Raw genomic sequence first — 22,043 nt, forward strand, 5'->3', positions numbered from 1 at the left:
TCTATTTTGAATTTGTCTGCTAGATATATTGGTTTCTAAAAGAGTTCCATTAAAACCTATTGTGATTTATATTTGTCTATTTTTCTCTGTAATTTTGTCAGCTCTGTATATTTTAAGGCTATGTTGTTAGTGACTGTCAGATCATTATCCTCTTTTGGATGATATTTTTGTTTTAAAGTTAACTTTGCAGGTTTATGAAAGTTAGAAATCAGGTTTTTTTAAATGGCTAACTCAAACCCTTCGGTGAGTTGAACCTAGCTATATGCTGCCAGTTTTATACTCTAGCAAAATGTAGACAAAAGAAGGAGCTTGTGCTTATGGTCTCCCCTGCTGGTTTGTAGTTTTACATTGGGTTTCTACAGACACTTGGCTTGATCATTTGATGACCCTGAATCCTGTAGTTTAAGTTCACAACAAAAGATGTGCCTTTCTGGGTGACACCTCCAGGTCTGAGAAGGTCCCTCCCTACCAAATGTCACTATACCCCTTCCATTTGATCCATTTTCCATATTCAACTGACATGCTTGACGCTTTGGGGTTTAGGGCTGTAAATATTTCCTCTTTACATCAAAAATGAAATTTTTCCTTCATTTTTATTTTTAAAATGTTTTTTAATCTTGGGGAATTGGGAATCGGGGCTGAAGTACAAATAGTCCTTACTTTATTATTGTCAACCAGTAGGACCTCAAAATTTTCCTCTTAAGCAAAGCCTTTCGGTGGTTTTATTCCCCTGGCAGAGTGTGAAATACTTTCATAGTACCAAAAGCTGAAAAACAAAAGAAAGGTTAATGAGATGTGATAGCTATTGATAGACATTGATGCTAATCATACTCATCTCCAGAATCAACGAAAACCAGGATTCAGTGGGTAGAAAAACTCCACGTGGGCTTTTGGAGAAGGACCTTTACAGATTTAAATACAGTCTCCCCTCTATTCATAACAGCTGTGAAAATATGAACACACTATGCTCTATGTTGAGTCTGTTTTTTGGTTCTTGAAGCTGCTGCTTTGAACTTTGTCTTATTCTTTCCCTTGTGAAAGCCATTTGATAAAATAAGGAAAAATGCTCTTGGAAAAAGTTGATGTTTAAAATGTGGACTGCAACTAATTTTCAATCTTCTCTCCCCCTTTTTCCTTTTGTAGTATGACTATGAATATGACGAAAATGGTGACAGAGTCGTTTTAGGAAAAGGCACTTATGGGATAGTTTATGCAGGTCGAGATATGAGCAACCAAGTAAGAATCGCCATTAAGGAAATCCCAGAGAGAGATAGCAGGTACAGTAGTTGTGACTAATGAAAGCTGTTTTCTAAGGTATTTTGGTTGTTAATAGCATTTTAAAAAATATTTTGGTAATATTCTAATTAATGAAACTCTGTCTGAAAACTCCACGGCTTTAGTTAGCTCCCTCTGAGGTTTAGCGGCTGTATCATTCAGTGATTCAAGCACAACACTTTAGTGGGGAAGGATGGCATCTCCGAGGTAACAAGGACAGGACTTTCAAAGAGAAGAAAAGAGAATAGTCCTGCGTGTGTTGGGCTCAGGTTATGTTGGATCATGGTTGGTTTATTATCTAGATAGATGGGGAATAAGCACCAGCAGAAATGGTTTGAACCAGGGGTTCCAATTTCCGGTCAGACATGTAATGACGTTGGAAGTCAGCACTCCGTCCTAAACAGCAAGTGGAGAGCTGAACAAACTGAGAAATCAACAACTCTTACTTTTTCCGAGCCGTTGGAAAAGCGACGTCACAGGACAAACCACCGCCCCCCACACTGGAGAGACAATTGTAGGGCAGAAGCCCTATCAGATCCTCACAAAGAATGTCAGAGAAAGTCCCCTTCCCCAGGCTTCCTGCAGAAGTAGAGGGGAAATAACCATTTGGAAATACACCTGTTCTTAACAAGGCCTGCCCTCAAGAGAAGCTATTCTACCAGAGCCTAAACTCTGTGTCATCAGAGCCTAACAAACCTAGGGGAAGAGACATGCCCAACCCCAGGCCCCTCTAGCCATCCTATTCCACCGAAGCGGGGACTGAGAAACATTTGTGAAGTTCACAGCTCAGCAGTGCAGGCTCTCTAAAAGACAAGAGACTAATTCACAAAACCACAGAACAGTGCTTCCCTTCACCCCACACCTCAACACCATACCACTAAAGGTCTATTTAGCAGAGTTCTTTTTACCTAATACATCATGTCCAGATTTCCACAGCTTTTTTTGTTTGTTTGTTTTGGGTTTTTTTTTACAAAGCATACTGAAAGGCAGCAAATACAGTTTGAAGACACAGCGCAAGCATTAGAACCAGACTCAGATATGACAGGGATGTTGGAATTATCAGACTGGCAAATTTAAAACAACTGTGATTAATACGCTAAGGGCTCTACTGGAAAAAGTAGAAAACATTCAAGAACAGATGTCAGTGTAAATGGAGAGATGGAAATGCTAAGAAAGAATGGAAAAGAAATGCTAGAGGTGAAAAACACTGTAACAGAAATGAGTTTGAGGATATGTCGATAGAAACATTCGAAACTGATAAGCAAAGAGAAAAAAAGACTGAAAAAATTGAACAGAACATCCAAAAACTGTGGGTTGACTATAAAAGGTGTGACATACCTAAAGGGAATACCAGAAAGAAAAGAGAAGGAGAAGAAATATTTGAGGAAATGGTTTGAACCACACATAATGGGGCCTTGAGGAAAATGGAATGGTTTTTAGGAACAGGAAAGTTGTGCGGGGAGCAGGACAGCTGTGGTGGCAGGGTTATCTGTTGCTCCGTGCTCCAGTGCTCTGTCCTACCATTTGTTTCTCCAAACAACAATTCTCTCTTCTCTCAATTTCATGATTTCTGCTGCCTCATAGCTTTTCTTACGGCTTCTCTTTGTAAGGTAGCTGCTCCTACAATCAATTATTTACGTTTTCTACATGTTGTGGATTCAGACTCTGAAAGAGAGAGAATTGGATTGAGTCTCTTGTTGCAACATTTCTTATTCGGCCAAACTTCAATGCTGGGCTACATCACGGATTTATTTTGGCTGCCCCTCAAGTTCACGGTATTTGGCCACCGTGGTACAGTCACATGATCGGCTTTCTTCAGAAAGGCACTCCTGTGTTTACCCAACCTCTCCACTTGTAAATCTAAAAGGCACCTCAAGGTTAACATGGCCCAAGCTGAACCATGGATTTTTTACCCTCAAATGTACTTGACCTGCAGGATTCCCTATCTCATTTAATCTCACCCCACCCATCCAGGTGTTGAGGCTACTAGAATTCATTTGGATTCCTCTCTGTCTCAGTTTACGTTACTCCATCATAAGTTCTACTGTTGTCTCAACCTCTAATGTTTTCTGAATTTTTCCACTCTTTCCCATCATCAGTCTAAGCCTTCGGGTTTCCCACGCAGACTCCTTACTGCAACTGATTCATAACTAGTCTCTGCATTTGAGGTAGGAGATAGATGGGCCCCTGGGCTGGACAGCTGGTGTTTGTCAAGTGGAGTAAAATTGAAGCCTTGTTTTCCCTAGACACTCCAAGGACAAAATTAGTGGCCGGAGCTGAACTCTGCTGAGGTAAAGAGATAAGATGACCACTCCTAAGGTCAAGGAAAACTTCCCTGTCTGCACATGCACAGGAAGCCTCCTTGGGGGTCAAAAAGGGAGGGGGCACCACCCCATAATAAATGTGGACATGCACCCACAGGCCTCTGCAGTGGAATCCATCTTAGCAAAAAATCGTGCACGCATGTTGGGGAACAGGTCAGGTGTGAAAAAAGAAAGAAGGTAATTGGCCAAAGGTAAACAAAGACCCGGAAGGACTGTCCTATATGAGTGATTTAAATCACCTCTTTACTGCACTCTTCCTCTTTAGAGAGGACGCCTGTACCCTTTCTCTCTGGGTGTGTATTTCTGCCTTGCTTCTGACTTAAATAAATAAATGGTTCTTAGTGTGCTCTCCCACTTGTTGTGCTGTGTCTCTAATAATAAACTTTGTGCCTGTTTTACAGTTTTTGCCTCCTTGAAACATTCTTGCTTTCAAACGGGGACAAGAACCAGGGGAACTTTGCTTCTAGCCTCTAGCCCCTGGTGGACTAGCAGCTAGGATTCCTGGTTTTCATCCAGGCTACCCAGGTTCGACTTCTGTGTAGAGAACTAAGATCTCTTCAAGCCCGCTCACTGCTGGCTCTCCAAGATCACTTCACTCTTTCCTCCACTCCTACTCCACCCTTCCTCAGAGAAGGCACAGAGATCGTTCTCAAGTTGAAATCACATTGTGTCACTACCACTTAAAACCTTCAGTGGATTCTCATGTAACCAGTGTAAAGCCCAGAACCCTTAGCATAGACATCTGCCTCCCTCTGGGGCCTCACCTTCTCTATTGCAGCCACGCTGTCCTCTCTCTGTCCATCAGGCCCACCAAGGCTCAGTCCCCAGATTTTGGCAGGATTGCCTCATTTTCATCAGTTAGGTCCCAGTTCAATTCTCAGGCCCTCAGAGACGCCTTCTCTGATTACCCCAAGCTGAAAAAAAACACCCTTCTTTCCCATGCATCCAGTGTCCCAGGCCTCAGCTCTCTTTCTGCTTCTCCATCCTTAGTCTTCATCCTTGGTGCATGACTGTGACAAGTGGCCACTGTGCCTTCAGCCTCCATATCTGCATTCCAGGCAGGAAGAGGAAAAAGGAAAACAAATTTTCTCAGAAATGTCCAGCATACTTTCACCTCTGTTTCATTGGCCAAAAGTGGACACCCATAACTACAAAGGAGGCTAGAAACTCCATAGCTTTTAAGTTGGCCAGTTGTTTCTCCAAACAAAATCATAAAAAGAGGGAAGAACAGATATTAGATAGGCAGACAGTAAATTCAATTTTATGTTTTCTGTGGTATTTTTGCAGTTTCCCCTTGGTTAGTTCATGAGACATATATATGAGTTCTTACGGGATGGTGATAGAAACTATTCATTAAATACCTAAGGGAATATACATAAATTTGTCATATTAAAATTTTTGTTAAATATTCCTATAGGTTCTTAAGTATTATATACATAGAGTGGATTTTTAAGCAATACAGAATTTTAAAGAGTTGTCACTATCAAATTGCGGCAGCAAACTCGCTGATCTGCAGCAACATCACCTCCTTTCCCACCACCAGATGAATTTAAATAGGTACTTGGAAGGAAACCACTTTTAAAACTATCTTTGTAGCTGAAGTTTGTTCAGCTGCCGCTGTGCACACACAGAGTACACCGACACCAATAAAGATCCATTTGGTATAATATGGGTCGTTTGAAAATACTTGCATGACAAGCCCTCCTCTTGAACAGCTAGTGTGGGACATCTTTTTGTTACCTCTAAAAGAAGATTGCAGTGAAGTCTATCACGTTACTGTGAGATGTAGCACACAAAGGTATTTCCACCTTTGTGACCTGGAGAGGTTTTTTCAGGTTGCTTTTGGTAGCGGTTACAAAGGATAATTGCTAAGATGGTAGAATGGGTATGAATAATGCGTAATCCAGCCTATAGTAACCACTGCCGTCTGTGGTGAAGGATCATAGCAACAAAAACAGCTGCTTCTGTGTTTCCCTCACATTCTAAAAATGCTTTGTTAGAGCATCACAGTCGTCGTAAGAGCGAGCTGGTGTATTTTACGGACACTCTCATAGTCTGTCTCAGCTAGTTGTTCATCTCAGGTGGGCTTCCGCTAACATTCTACACACCCCTCAACTATTAACTTAGATCAGGTATTTCCACCCAGCGGTATACTAGAGCCATCTGGGGAACTTTACTGATACTCAGGCCCTACCCCTCAGAATTCTGGGGTGGGTCGTGGGCATTGATATTTTTAAAAATCCTTCCGGGAGATACAAATGTCCAGCCGAGGTTGGGAACTACTGCTTTGGATGGTTGTAGTGGGAATTTGACTCATCAGAGGTGCTCTGGAGACATGTATGATTTAATAATTTTTCAAAGCTAAATGCGTGTATCTCTATCGGTACCATTTCTTCTTTCCATTGTCACAGCTAATTGAGAAGAAACGGGATTTTTTTGTAATTCCTGTAGACGAACATTGCTTATTGACCTGAGCAAATTATAATTTCACGCAAATTCAGTGCTTGATACTTAAACTTTCACTTACGTTTAGTGAGAATTGCTAGGTGTTACTAATCATTTCGATATTGGAGAAAAGTTCTTTTTCTTAGCCAGGATGAATCCTGACTATCATTGTAACTTTGAGCTGTCCTTTAGTTACGTAAGGAGGAGTGTGTGTAGTACATTTGTTTCTCCAGGATCTTATATTTAAACATTTATGATTGATATTTAAGAGAGTGTCAGGGGTGGGAGCCCTTTAATTATCATAAACTGAGTTAGCCTCTTGCTTCAGATAATTTAGGCATCTTGATCTACCATATCTATAGAATTGGCCCAATATTGCCAGGAATAGCTTTGAGTCTCTGTTTATGTTTATCGTTGCTGACATCCTACCACAGTTAGTTATACAATAATTATATTAATATAATATATGATGGTATATTAATATTCAGGAGTTAAGAGCCTACAAACTTCATAGTACTTCAGATAATCATCAAAAGTGTTGTTCTGATTCCACATATATGCATTAATATATGATATTCGTTTTTCTCTTTCTGACTTCACTCTGTATGATGATCTTATTTAAAAAGCAGAAATAGAGACACAGATGTAGAGAATAAACATATGGACACCAAGGGGGGAAAGTGGAGGGTGGGGGAAAGGGAATGGGATGAGTTGGGAGATTGGGATTGACATGTACACACTAATATGTATAAAATAGATAACTAATAAGAACTTGCTGTATAAAAAATAAATAAAATTCAAAAAAAAATGTATGGGTACCAAAGGGGAAGGGGGTAATGAATTGGGAGATTGGGATTGACATATATACACTATTGATATTATATATAAAATAGGTAACAAGTGAGAACCTACTGTATAGCACAGGGAACTCTACTCAGTGCTCTGTGGTGACCTAAATGGGAAGGAAATACAAAAAAGAGGGGATATATGTGTACGTATAGCTGATTCACTTTGCTGTACAGTAGACACTAACACAATATTGTAAGGCAACTATACTCCAACAAAAATTAAAAAAAAAAAAAGTGTTGTTCTGTCTGTTCCAGAAATACAAACCACTTTCATCTTATAATTTGATAAAGCAGTATATACCAAGTACATGATTTTGAGGTCTGGTCTAAAACTGGTCTTTCAGTATGGAGGCTCGGTTAGGATTGGGTAAAAAAATTATGATAGGATAGAATTGGATGGAATAGAATCAAGGAGGCTTGGCATATAATGGTTTTATGTTTTCTACTAACGAGTTGCTGGGCCTTTCATTAAGTTCTGGAATGAATATTAAAATTATTTGCAATTTTTATTTTCCTGAGCAAGAATCTCCTGGAATAGTAAACTTAGGAAGCCAATGGAATAGAAGGTCATGTTAATGTGGACAGTGAGCTGTGTGGATGATTTCAATTTTCCTGGGTTCAAATCTTAGCTCTTACACTTACTAGCCTCGAGATCTTGGGCGGGTTAGTTATCCTCTCTGTGAATCAATTTCCTTATCTGTAACATGGGCATCTTAGTAGTACCTTCTCATGGGCTTGTTGTGAGAAATGAGTTAATATATACAGAAGACCTAGGGCAGTACCTGACACATTTCCCCTTAGACCCTACCAGGGCTCCAACGTCACAGAATTTATGTGATGAGAAATAAAGGCCTTAGATGGTCATAGTTGATTTCATATATGGGAATTTTCCATTTGTATTGCTTAAATGTTTACACAAGAGTCATTAGCTCCCTGGCATTTGCGTGTCTTTCAGATACTCCCAGCCCCTACATGAAGAAATAGCACTGCATAAGCACCTGAAGCACCGAAACATTGTTCAGTATCTGGGCTCCTTCAGTGAGGATGGTTTCATTAAAATCTTCATGGAGCAGGTCCCAGGGGGTAAGAGATGGTTTTCTTTCTTTAAAAAGTGTAAGTTTCTACTATGTATAAATAAGCTACAAGGATAGATTGTACAACACAGGGATCATAGCCAATATTTTATAACTATCAATGGAATATAACCTTTAAAAATTAGGCATCGTGGGACTTCCCTGGTGGCGCGGTGGTTGAGAGTCCGCCTGCCAATGCAGGGGACGGGGGTTCGGGCCCTGGTCCGGGAGGATCCCACATGCTGCGGAGCGGCTGGGCTCGTGCGCCACAACTACTGAGCCTGCAGGCCACGACTGCTGAAGCCCACGTGCCTGGGGCCCGTGCTCTGCGGCGGGAGAGGCCACCGCGGTGAGGGGCCCGCGCACCACGGCGGGGAGTGGACCCCGCTCGCCGCAGCTGGAGAGGGCCCGCGCGCAGCAGCGAAGACCCAGCGCAGCCAAAAATAAAATAAATTAAATTAAATAAATTAAAAAAAAAAAAATTAGGCATCGTTATGTTGTACACCTGAAACTTATATAATAGGGTACATCAACTATATCTCAATAAAAATAAATAAAGTATGGGAAAACCTCAGAAAACAACTTACTTTAAAAAATATATATGTTTCTGGGGCCTTGAAGAGGAGTAAAATTGAATGGGATTTACTAGTTTACAGGTCTTCATTTGTCTAAAGGTACAGAAAAATTTGACATACGACATTACCTTACAGTTTATGAGGGGACAGGAAATAAGTATCAGAACTGTTTTTGTATCAATCATCGTGACTTGGATTAAGGTTAGCAAACTGAGTGGTCTTTGACTGTATTTGATAATGACCATCTTCAGAGCAGGGACACTTTCCTATTTATATTTGAGCCCAAGTACTGTATCTAGTATAGTACCTGGGCCACTGTTAATAACCAATAAATGTTAGCTTAAATTCATGGTACATTATTAACGTGCCTTAAAGAATTCATTTGGATAAGATTTTATCCTCTGTCTCTCCCTACTTACAGGAAGTCTTTCTGCTCTCCTTCGTTCCAAATGGGGCCCACTGAAAGACAACGAGCAAACAATTGGCTTTTATACCAAGCAAATACTGGAAGGATTAAAATACCTCCATGACAATCAGATAGTTCACCGGGATATAAAGGTAGGATGAGCTAGGATTCATTCTCCTAAGTTCCCTGCTGAGTAATTGTTTTATTTGCAAAGGTCATATTGTCTTATGGGTACTAATTTGGAATGATAAATAAATCCTAGAAACAGCAGAAATATATCACTCTGCCCTGAGTCAGTTATTGATATTCATGTCTTATCTCTTCTACTCAAGGAATAAACCCGTTAACCACGTTCAACCAAAAAAGATTCAGTTTGCACTATATGCCTGGCCCTGTTTCAGGTGCCCTGTGGGACTGGTGGCTCAGCAGAACAAAGTTAAACAGGATATGGTCCTTGCTCCTGAGAGGCTTACAGGCTGGTTAATCTTTGTATCCTTACTACTCAGTAACTATTTGTTCAATTAATGGATGAATAGTTAGAAGGAAAAAATAAAATCCCCACTTCTCACAAGTATCATATACTCATGTGTTGAACTAAAATTAGATAATTTATGAAATTCTCCTTAAAAAGGGAAAATTCAGAACTAGTAAATTTATGACAAAGTCTGGACTATTGAAAGTAAGTTAATATTACTACCCTAAAACCAACCCAAATACCCATTTATTTGTGCTGCCCCTAAATATTCCAGGAAAAAAGTAAAACAACATAGAAAAGAAAGGAAAGTGATTGAGAAGTTAAAAATATTGTAAGTTATCATACCCATATCACACACAAATAGCCCCTACTATCTGTAAACCTCGTTTGACCTTGTGACCTGAGTAGCAGATTGTGAACTGATAATATGTAAACGAAAGTGGTGTCAAGAATTCACTACTGAGATTAACTATTAAGGAAGCGTATATAATCAGTGTCCTTTTTGCTGTAAGGACACCTTTACTTACTAGACTTTCAAGCCAACAACAAACAATATTGGAAGAAAGATAACATTTTTGATTAAAATTCTCTCTTTTCTAGGGGGACAATGTGTTGATTAATACCTATAGTGGTGTTCTCAAGATCTCTGATTTCGGGACATCAAAGAGGCTTGCTGGCATAAATCCATGTACTGAAACTTTTACTGGTATGTTTTTGCAATGATGATAGAGACCTTATGTAATTAAAGAAATAATTGCTGCATTTGAGCACAATGTGAGAGAGAAATTTAGTCTGTGTTCTTACCAACATTAATGTTGATATCTTTTAATGCCCTGAAAAATGTTATAGAGAATTTGATCTGGCCCATTTCTTACCTCGTATTTATATGACTCGCTCAGGCTCCTGCTTAATGCCGCTGAAGATTTTTTTTTTAACTCTCAATTTGTTATTTGTTTTTCTTTTCATGTCATTACTTCTCTCCTGGTTGGTCTACAACCACTATAATCCCGACAAGATTCCTTTTTTTAACGTTTCTTTAGCCCAGCCTCTCAGTGATTCTTACTTATACTTTAATCATTTCCCATTTGGACTGTGAGTTCCCTCTTTCCTAATCTGTTTACTCCCTGTATTTATAACTATCAATGGAATATAACCTTTAAAAATTAGGCATCGTGGGACTTCCCTGGTGGCGCGGTGGTTGAGAGTCCGCCTGCCAATGCAGGGGACGGGGGTTCGGGCCCTGGTCCGGGAGGATCCCACATGCTGCGGAGCGGCTGGGCTCGTGCGCCACAACTACTGAGCCTGCAGGCCACGACTGCTGAAGCCCACGTGCCTGGGGCCCGTGCTCTGCGGCGGGAGAGGCCACCGCGGTGAGGGGCCCGCGCACCACGGCGGGGAGTGGACCCCGCTCGCCGCAGCTGGAGAGGGCCCGCGCGCAGCAGCGAAGACCCAGCGCAGCCAAAAATAAAATAAATTAAATTAAATAAATTAAAAAAAAAAAAATTAGGCATCGTTATGTTGTACACCTGAAACTTATATAATAGGGTACATCAACTATATCTCAATAAAAATAAATAAAGTATGGGAAAACCTCAGAAAACAACTTACTTTAAAAAATATATATGTTTCTGGGGCCTTGAAGAGGAGTAAAATTGAATGGGATTTACTAGTTTACAGGTCTTCATTTGTCTAAAGGTACAGAAAAATTTGACATACGACATTACCTTACAGTTTATGAGGGGACAGGAAATAAGTATCAGAACTGTTTTTGTATCAATCATCGTGACTTGGATTAAGGTTAGCAAACTGAGTGGTCTTTGACTGTATTTGATAATGACCATCTTCAGAGCAGGGACACTTTCCTATTTATATTTGAGCCCAAGTACTGTATCTAGTATAGTACCTGGGCCACTGTTAATAACCAATAAATGTTAGCTTAAATTCATGGTACATTATTAACGTGCCTTAAAGAATTCATTTGGATAAGATTTTATCCTCTGTCTCTCCCTACTTACAGGAAGTCTTTCTGCTCTCCTTCGTTCCAAATGGGGCCCACTGAAAGACAACGAGCAAACAATTGGCTTTTATACCAAGCAAATACTGGAAGGATTAAAATACCTCCATGACAATCAGATAGTTCACCGGGATATAAAGGTAGGATGAGCTAGGATTCATTCTCCTAAGTTCCCTGCTGAGTAATTGTTTTATTTGCAAAGGTCATATTGTCTTATGGGTACTAATTTGGAATGATAAATAAATCCTAGAAACAGCAGAAATATATCACTCTGCCCTGAGTCAGTTATTGATATTCATGTCTTATCTCTTCTACTCAAGGAATAAACCCGTTAACCACGTTCAACCAAAAAAGATTCAGTTTGCACTATATGCCTGGCCCTGTTTCAGGTGCCCTGTGGGACTGGTGGCTCAGCAGAACAAAGTTAAACAGGATATGGTCCTTGCTCCTGAGAGGCTTACAGGCTGGTTAATCTTTGTATCCTTACTACTCAGTAACTATTTGTTCAATTAATGGATGAATAGTTAGAAGGAAAAAATAAAATCCCCACTTCTCACAAGTATCATATACTCATGTGTTGAACTAAAATTAGATAATTTATGAAATTCTCCTTAAAAAGGGAAAATTCAGAACTAGTAAATTTATGACAAAGTCTGGACTATTGAAAGTAAGTTAATATTACTACCCTAAAACCAACCCAAATACCCATTTATTTGTGCTGCCCCTAAATATTCCAGGAAAAAAGTAAAACAACATAGAAAAGAAAGGAAAGTGATTGAGAAGTTAAAAATATTGTAAGTTATCATACCCATATCACACACAAATAGCCCCTACTATCTGTAAACCTCGTTTGACCTTGTGACCTGAGTAGCAGATTGTGAACTGATAATATGTAAACGAAAGTGGTGTCAAGAATTCACTACTGAGATTAACTATTAAGGAAGCGTATATAATCAGTGTCCTTTTTGCTGTAAGGACACCTTTACTTACTAGACTTTCAAGCCAACAACAAACAATATTGGAAGAAAGATAACATTTTTGATTAAAATTCTCTCTTTTCTAGGGGGACAATGTGTTGATTAATACCTATAGTGGTGTTCTCAAGATCTCTGATTTCGGGACATCAAAGAGGCTTGCTGGCATAAATCCATGTACTGAAACTTTTACTGGTATGTTTTTGCAATGATGATAGAGACCTTATGTAATTAAAGAAATAATTGCTGCATTTGAGCACAATGTGAGAGAGAAATTTAGTCTGTGTTCTTACCAACATTAATGTTGATATCTTTTAATGCCCTGAAAAATGTTATAGAGAATTTGATCTGGCCCATTTCTTACCTCGTATTTATATGACTCGCTCAGGCTCCTGCTTAATGCCGCTGAAGATTTTTTTTTTAACTCTCAATTTGTTATTTGTTTTTCTTTTCATGTCATTACTTCTCTCCTGGTTGGTCTACAACCACTATAATCCCGACAAGATTCCTTTTTTTAACGTTTCTTTAGCCCAGCCTCTCAGTGATTCTTACTTATACTTTAATCATTTCCCATTTGGACTGTGAGTTCCCTCTTTCCTAATCTGTTTACTCCCTGTGGTCTGTTCCCCTACACAGCACATAAATAACTAAGATTTCAATTCAGAAAAAGGAAGTGACTCACTAACTCAGAAGCAGGGTGGGGAGAAAGCTTTCCCCGAGAAATTAGGCAATGCAGCTACTGAGCTGCCGCTGGAGCAAAGTCCTGGGAGGGTGGAGACAAAGTGATTTCCAAACAGGTGACAGTAGCCAAGAGGAAACAGAGGCTCAGAGAGATTGACTGCCCAACAGTTATGGGGAGGACATCTGGAACTCCAATCCTGCTCTCCACTCCAAGTTTTTACCACTCCATTATTCTGCTGATTCTCATGAAATGTTAAGTTCTTGTTATTGGGAATTCCCTGGCGGTCAGTGGTTAGGACTCAGTGCTTCCACTGCTTTGGCCCTGGGTTCAATCCCTGGTCAGGGAACTAAGACCCTGCAAGTGGCATGGTGTGGCCAAAAAAAAAAAAAGATAATGAATTATCTTTGGTCTAATATAAAGCAAAATGGACAGATGTCCCCCTTTCTGAATTCTGTGAGGAGGTGGCATGGCCTCCATTTTGCAGATGAGGAAATTGAGAGAGAGAAGGGACTTCATACCCAGAAGAAACGATAGAACTCAGATTTGTAATCTACCCCTTGTTCTTTGCTTTGATCTTCTTGCCCAGTCCATCTTTCTCTCCACCTTGCTGAAGAATCTGTTCTGGAAGCCTGGAAAGGGGAAAGGAAGAGAGAGAGAAAGTCTATAAGGCTTCGCCTCAGAACATTCAATCAGCAAATTCTCTGACCCCATTCCTACTCTCACGGTAGTGGGTATTTCAGGGCACAGAATTAAACACATTTACAAAGTATTTTTTTGAACAAAATAAGTTTCATCCTTCTAGCAACTTTAAATATATTTACATTTCTTTTCCTCATACTCCCTCCATTTGGCAAGAGTCACTTTAGATGGTGCCAAGACTCAGTAACTTCTGCAAAGAAAATCCTTACTTTCAGACTCTTGATTTGGGCAAGGTGTTAATTTACTATCTGCTGCTTATCTTTAAAACATTTTTTTTTAATCGCCAGAGAAGTTGTAGTAAAGCAGTCCTCCAGGACCCCTTTGCTTGGACTTCTTGCACTGACCTCTCATGATGTGATGTGTGTGACACATATGCGCGGGTCTGTCTCCAGCGCTGATCACGAGGGCCTGGGGTGTGCAGGCCTCACAGCACTAACTCAGTGCTGGCCAAGGCACAGGTATAGGCAACCTCTGATGAAGTGAGTTGAAAGACAGTGACCTGTGTGACTTCTTAGTGATTTGGTGAGAGGGAAGGCAGCAGCAACTACTTCCTATGGAGCGCTTACTGCATCCCTGTTAAGTGCATTATATGTTATTTCATTGAAATTCATATGTCAACTCTAATCCCTAGGTATCATTTTCCCAGTCTATGGTGAGAAAATTAAGGTTCAAAGAGGTTAAATAACTTGCCTGAGGTCACAAATCTAGTAAGGAAAAGAGCTGCATTTCAACTAGACTTAACATGCCAAATGGAATGAATTAGCTTCTCCCCGAAACCTGTTCCACCCACCCTGTTCTCTGTCTCGATTGGCCACTCCAAACTTAGAGTTATCCATGGCGCCTCTCTTTTCTCACGCTTCAACTCAATCCATCAAGGAAACCTATTGGCTCTGCCTTCAAAATGTGTCCAAATTTAGACCAGTTCCTCCCTCCTTCCACAGCTCCCACCTCACCTGCATGACCTCAATAGCCTGTTCTCCCTGCTTCCTCTCTTGCCCCTACAGTCTTCCCTCAACACCACAGGCCAGAGCAATCCTGTAAAAACATAATTCAAGCCCTATCACTCAAAGACCTCAATGGCTTTCTATTTTTTGAGTAAATAGACACCAAAGTCCTTACAATAATGGACAAGGCTCAGACCTACTCGGAGTCCGTTACCTTTTAGACCCACTTCCTATCCTTCCCACCTTGCGCAGGCCTTCCTGCACTTCCTTCATTACACCAGGCGGGGTCCTGCTGCAGGGCCTTTGCACATGCTTTTCCTTCTATAACACTCTTCTCCCAACTCTCTGCCTGGCTAAGTCCCTCACCTCCTTCAAGCCTTAACTCGGATGTCATCTCAGTGAGGCCTGTGATTGCCCTGTTTACATGGCAGCCCTTCCCTGGGCACTTCTGTTTTTTTTTTGTATTTTTTTTTTGCGGTACGTGGGCCTCTTACTGTTGTGGCCTCTCCCGTTGTGGAGCACAGGCTCCGGATGCGCAGGCTCAGCAGCCACGGCTCACGGGCCCAGCCGCTCCACGGCATGTGGGATCTTCCCGGACCAGGGCACGAACCCGTGTCCCCTGCATCGGCAGGCGGACTCTCAACCACTGCACCACCAGGGAAGAAGCCCCCTGGGCACTTCTGATCCTCATCCCCTGCTTTTTTTTTTTTTTTCTTTTTTTCTTAACACATCACTTACTAACATTTATATAATTTATTTATTTATTGTACTATAGTTTATTGTCTGTCTCCCACTGCAAAAATGTAAGCTCTACAAGCCCAGGGATTTTTGCCTGTTTCAGCCACTGCTATATTCTAAGTGCCTGGCCTCAGTATAGTAGACCCTCAGTATAGATCTGCTAAATGAATGAGTGGATGTAGTGTGACATCAAAGTTTAAGCTTTTAACCACTAACTTGTAGTGGCTCCCTGGGTGGTTGCAGTGGCAAAGAAATTCTAAAACAGATTGTTTTAAAGTAATTTTTTATTTTGAAGATATGAAGATATATGAGCTATGGGTTTTAGAGTTAATACTCTCACTTGTTTTCCTTGGGCTAATGTTCAGATTGGCTTGATCTTCATTATCCCACTCCCTAAATCTCTTTCTATAAAATAGTGTGTCATGTGCTTGTGGGGTAAGGAGAGCAGATAGGAACACATGACTGAGCCTGCTTTTTTTAGCACCTGCTCGATGGGGGATAATTAATACAATTGGCAGATATTGCTCTTTGAAATATCATCTGATGAATAAAAACATTGCATAATTCATTGTTAATATATTACTTGAATTGTCCGGTTTTTTAAATTCACTATATTTTTGGTCAATTGTAATTCCTGCTGAGATGTTAGTACAGCTTAAATTCTTTCATTAAGTCTATTTTTAGATCCAGAGATATAAAAAGAGTGGTAGACTTCAACACATATTTTCTAAACAATCACTTGATTTTATTTACATTGTAAAAAATGATGACTTTGGGGGAAGCTATCAATGAAGAGAAATCATAACAGTTTTCTACTAAGGGTAGTGATTTGAGGAGCGTGGTTACCTTATCCTTCACCAGGAGAAATGCTTTCCTCCGGTAATGTTACTGATTTAAGCTGAGAGCAGGCGTGTGGAGTCATATATGACTGTGAACATGAGCTACTGTCATGTAATGATGAGGTCTGGAAGATAAACCTGGCAAAATGACAATATGTGACAAAAATAATATACTTTTCCTTATTTTTATTTTTGTTTTTGACGTGTCCCCTGCATTAACAGGCAGATTCTAAACCACTGCGCCACCAAGGAAGCCCGTATTTACATTATTTTTAACAGTGACTTTCAGAATCTTCATGCTTTCGTGATTAAGAAATGAGAATGAAAACAGAAGAACTGAGCATTCAATCAGGAATTGAGAAATAACAGACTAAGGAAATGGATGAATGACCTAAATATTTCCTGGAAAAGATTAGAAGTATACATAAAGGGAGTCTTCATGTATTTGAAAAACTGATTGCAGAAAAATGTGTGTTGATATATTTTCTGTTATTCTCAAATGATCGTTAGAAGTTTCTAAGAGGTCCCAATGAAATGATGCCTCAATTATAATCAACCATCTAGGAAAGGAGAAAGTATCTATTTGTAAACAGATAATATTCATATGCTGTTTTTATGTCACCAGTGAAATCCATTATGAAAACTGCTATTTCCCCTTTTATTAACAGCATAAAAAACTGGAATTCAAAGAAGATGAGCTATTAAGACCCGAATCATGCTTTTTTTTTTTTTTTTTCCGAATCAGGCTTTTAAAGTTACCTTATTTATATAAAGAAATTGAAACTGTCATTAGGTGTTCATCTGTTTTCTCTTTTTAAAGTGTAACTGTGTTTGAATTATGTGCAGGTACCCTGCAGTATATGGCACCAGAAATAATAGATAAAGGACCAAGAGGCTACGGGAAAGCAGCAGACATTTGGTCTTTGGGCTGCACGATCATTGAAATGGCCACTGGAAAACCACCCTTTTATGAACTGGGGGAACCACAAGCAGCTATGTTCAAGGTCACATTTCATATGTCTTAAATGTCTTAAAAACCAGTGGTTAAAGCTCTTCCTAGCTCCTGGATGTTCCATGTATGTATGTCATATTTTTTTAGGTAAAATGAAAGGAGCCTAAGTAAGCACAAATCTAAGATATAAAGTTCAAGATTCACTCCCCCTGGTCAACACCTCTGCCTCACATGGAGCACCTCTCTCCACGTTAGTTTTCCCAACTATAAAGTGAGATTCAGTGTAGCTTCCCGTGACTGCCCTTTCACAATGCAGTATAAATAACACATCACTCCACAGAAGATGATTTAAGCTCTTTGGGAAACACGGTCTGAAAAATCTTCCACTGAGGGAGATATAAAAGCATGTTTTCTCCATTTAGGTATTAAAGAATATTTTCCTTTACTCCTCTATCATAATAGTTTGAAGGCTCTGTAGATAAAAGGGCATAGTTTCTATTTTAAGTACATCAAACTTATTCTCATCTGTCTACTCTTCTAGCCTGTTAATTTGCCCATTAGTAACTGTTTTGGGAGTGGGAAAGGAAGCAGCTCCATCTTTCAAAATAGGGAGCACATGATATGCAAATAGGCCTGAGAGAGCCCAGGGGCCACAGCTTCAGCATCCGGGTCCTGGGCAAACAATGACCTGCCCATGAATCCCTGTAGTCCTCACCTGCCACTCCACCAAGCCAGAGGAACATTAAGCGGAACACCTGTTTCCCAAGAAGTAAAGCTCACATGTCTGCTATTCTCTAAGGCATCGGACTTTTGATCATAATTTGTTATTCCTTTCCCTGCCACTGATCGTGTTTCTAGTACTTACTCCGTTTGTGAATAGCCTCTTATGAGGGACCACGTAGTACATACCCTCCTGTGTTTGTACAAAGCTTGGTTTACTTTAAGAGACAATATGATAGGCTACTGCTGATACAGAAATAGTAGTGTAACCAAACCTGAAAGAACAATGAGAGCTGCTCAGGGAGCTCCCTTTCTGGACCTGAATGGATGTCTTTCTCTTCTTGGCCAGTCTTTCAAGTTTTCACCAGTCTCTAGGACTTCACTCTGAAATGCTCCTCTGTTACCCACACGGTGCCGGGATTATTATACAACATGCTTTAGATGAGATAGCATACTCTGGTACAGTTTGAATCCAGGCTCTGGCACAGTCAAACTATTTGATGACTTTAGGTAAATTACTTAACCTTCTTGTGTCTCAGTTTCCTCATCTATAAAATAGGTATAAAAATAGTACCTATCTAATAAAAGGGCTTTGAGGAGTGGATAAGACAATATGTGCAAAGCACTTAGAACAGTGTCTGACACATAGTAAAGGCTTTATAATTATTACAGATAATTATATCTTATTATCTATATAATAATAAATTCATATAAGCTATTTAATAACAAAGAAGATTTCCTTAGGAAGTTTTCTCTGTACTAAGTACATGAAAACATTACTGAAAAAAAATTAGAGTGACGTCAATGAGAAGAAAGTTCTCATTGTTATAGAAAAACTGTTTAATTTTAAGTATTTTTATTTATTTATTTTTATAAATTTATTTATTTTATTTATTTATTTTTGGTTGCATTGTGTCTTCATTGCTGCGCGGGCTTTCTCTACTTACGGAGAGTGGAGGCTACTCTTCGTTGCGGTGCGCAGGCTTATTGTGGTGGCTTCTCTTATTGCAGAGCACGGGCTCTAGCCACGCGGGCTTCAGTAGTTGTGGCATGCAGGCTCAGTAGTTGTGGCTCACGGGTTCTAGTGTGCAGGCTCAGTAGTTGTGGCACATGGACTTAGGTGCTCCGTGGCATGTGGTATCTCCCTGGACCAGGGCTCGAACCTGTGTCGCCTGCATTGGCAGGTAGATTTTTAACCACTGTGCCACCAGGGAAGTCCCAATTTTAAGTATTTTTAAATATCTCTTTTAATGTAGGCAATTTGAGACAGGGAAAACATTCACAAACCGTGGCACAGGAGAAACAACATATGCTTTAAGCCAAACAAATGAAGGTTCAAATACCAGATCTGCCTTTTCATAAGCATATAACCTCACACCCGTGAGCCTCATTTTTCTCATTGCTGTAACAGGGATAATATTTAATCCACTGGGTGGCTGAGAGTATTCAGTGAATCTCATAAATGGAAAAGCCAAGCACAAAACTTTGAGGACTGAATTATTACTTTATAGTGCTGCCGTCTACTATCTTAAGCTAATTACTATGCCTGTGTCATTGATAAACTTACAAAAGTGCTCTGGAAACTTTCCATAACCTACAGAAAACAAGTCCTGTCTCACTTTGAGAAAAGCCATGAATTTGTAGTATATGATAAAGGAGCTTGTTGCATTAGGTGACCAGGTTATGCAACCCAGAGCCCATGGGATAAGATGGTCACTCAGAAGTCACGTTGTGCTGTGTCTTAGGTGGGAATGTTTAAAGTCCACCCGGAGATCCCAGAGTCCATGTCGGCAGAGGCCAAAGCGTTCATATTGAAATGTTTTGAACCAGACCCTGACAAGAGAGACTGTGCTAACGACTTGCTTATGGATGATTTCTTAAAAGTTTCAAGCAAAAAGAAAAAGACACAACCTAAGCTTTCAGGTATGTCGTTGCCTTGAAGGGGGTATAGGTCAGAGTCACTAAATCCTAAACTTTTAAGGTGAAAGATTTTTCCAGAAGTAAGCTAATTTGCTTAAAGACATCACTGAAAACTGGTCAGGAAGCAGTGTTACCATCAGTTTCACAAATGCTAGGGCCTCACACATAATAATCTTCCACCACATGGTTGGTAGGGAACTAGAATATAAGCATCTATATACTAGCATTGGTGATACAAAGATCAAAGTTAATGGGGTGAAATGTAGCCTTTTCAAGCTGAAACTCCAAATTACCACAGATGGGCTATAGGGCTATTACAGAGCTGTTAAACTTCTAAGCCATCTAGATAATATGTTCTTTCAATTTTAGGTAGTAGAAAATACTCGTTGCCTCTTAGAGGAGACTATCTTTCTGAATAATTAACCCCCCCTCAAAAAAAAAAAGGAGAAGATCGCCAGTTATAAATAAAATAGCAGTGTAAAAATATAAATTGTCTTTTTGCAATAATTTCCATAACTCATTTCAGAAAAAAAAACAAGCAAATGATTTGTTTGTTGTTAGCATTTTTGGGGATTATGTGGGATGACATGGGCAGACTGAATGTCTGGAAAGGACATCAATCCCATTTCAAGCATTCACTTCATTTTTTGTTGATTTCTTAGTTTAACAACAAACCCAACGCGTGCTTACGTTGCTGTGTTTGCTTTTCTTTCCACAGCTCTTTCAGCTGGATCGAATGGTGAGTTTAATTTTATATTGTCCATTGAGCTGAAGCTTGGTGCATCACGGTTAAGCTCTAGATTGCCTGTCAAAGAGCCTCATCCTCTCTGTTCCTTGCTTACATGGAGGGGCTCCTCTGGGTACTAAGGATGTGTGGCTGCAAGCCTGGCTGGGTTCCTTCCTTCAGAAAACCCCTCACCTTTCTCCTTCATGAGAGAGGCTTCCATTGTTCCTCCCTAAATGGAAGATGGTGACTGTTTTTGAAATCTTCAATTTGAGAGGAGTCCATCCTTTCTTATTGAGGAGCCAGTTGGCCACCTAATGGATTTCTTGTGGAAAATTTCAATGCCAGACACCTTCCTCTATCACCTTTGGCGTCCTATATTCTCTCTGGATTTAGTTGGTCAGGACAAGTTGTGATTTTTAATATTGGCCTTTGCAGATCATAACTAGGAAGGTAAATTTGCTCTAGGAAGATCAACTAATGCATTTCAAGGAACAGGAAAGAAATGACCATGGCTTTGGCTTTTCCTAAGTTGGATGAGCTGTTGATCACGTAGGCAGGGGGCTTAATTGTCCACTGTGAGCGTCGTGTGCATTCTCCCACAGGCCAGGGGCAGTCTTTGCAGGTTCCTTAAGGTTCCTTAAGGTGCCTCGGCCCGGAGAAGAGGCCCAGTAATTGGGGTTTCTTGGCCACAGCCTTTCCAGATTCCTCCATCAATTCTGAGAGTCAAGGAGAACTCTGTGAAGAGAAGCCCCTCCCTTTCTTCCTTTCTCCACAAGCAGCCTAGACGCTGGAAGGCAGTCACTGCGTTTCACAAGGTGGACCCGGGGTGCGCCACAGCCTCCCGACCAGCCTGTTTTTGGTGTCATAAAATGGGCACTGACTTTGGACTTAAGCAGAAGTTGATTCACTTTGGACTTAGTTGGAAGTTGGTTCTGATCCCAACTGAGCCACTTTCTAAATATGTGACATGCAGCAATTTACTTGTTTCATCAGGCGTTCTATGTTGAGAACAGTACCTACTTCACAGATTTAGTTCTGAGAACAAAATAAAAAAATATGTAGCAAAAGAGGCTGGAGCCATGCCCAGAAGCTCAATGCATGATAGCTTTATCCCTTCCATATGGGTCGGTTTTTGTTTTAGGAAACATTCTCGTCACGCACATATTTAAATTATGTGAACTCAGCTCTACACACTTGGCAAGAGAGAGCTATAGAGAGAGAGTTTAAGCTGATAGTTTTGCCCACAAGCCCTCTCGGCGAGCATGTACCTTAGAACAAGCATGAGATGGAAGGTGTCCACCTGCTCAACTCTGGGTCCCCTTTCCCACACGCCCTCCCCCCTCTGCACTCAGGATGACTCAAGAGCATTTGGGACTCTGCTCTGACTTTAGAGTCTAACTGAAGATATTTTAG

The 22,043-nt window shown here is 40.3% G+C and overlaps 1 protein-coding gene across 2 annotated transcripts in view; it reads left to right on the forward strand.

Moving 5' to 3' along the window:
* Positions 1-22,043, forward strand: part of MAP3K5 (mitogen-activated protein kinase kinase kinase 5) — a 212,032-nt gene that overhangs the window by 159,175 nt on the left and 30,814 nt on the right. For both annotated transcript variants that reach the window (XM_024759046.1, XM_024759045.1), the window contains 7 exons: positions 1,144-1,277; positions 7,848-7,975; positions 8,962-9,098; positions 10,022-10,127; positions 17,158-17,315; positions 19,729-19,906; positions 20,622-20,642. In XM_024759046.1, coding sequence (XP_024614814.1) covers positions 1,144-1,277; positions 7,848-7,975; positions 8,962-9,098; positions 10,022-10,127; positions 17,158-17,315; positions 19,729-19,906; positions 20,622-20,642 — 862 coding nt within the window. The remainder of the gene's footprint in view (positions 1-1,143; positions 1,278-7,847; positions 7,976-8,961; positions 9,099-10,021; positions 10,128-17,157; positions 17,316-19,728; positions 19,907-20,621; positions 20,643-22,043) is intronic.

This window comes from Neophocaena asiaeorientalis, unplaced genomic scaffold, assembly GCF_003031525.2.
Source record: "Neophocaena asiaeorientalis asiaeorientalis breed wild unplaced genomic scaffold, Neophocaena_asiaeorientalis_V1.1 scaffold5, whole genome shotgun sequence".
Lineage (NCBI taxonomy): Eukaryota > Metazoa > Chordata > Mammalia > Artiodactyla > Phocoenidae > Neophocaena > Neophocaena asiaeorientalis.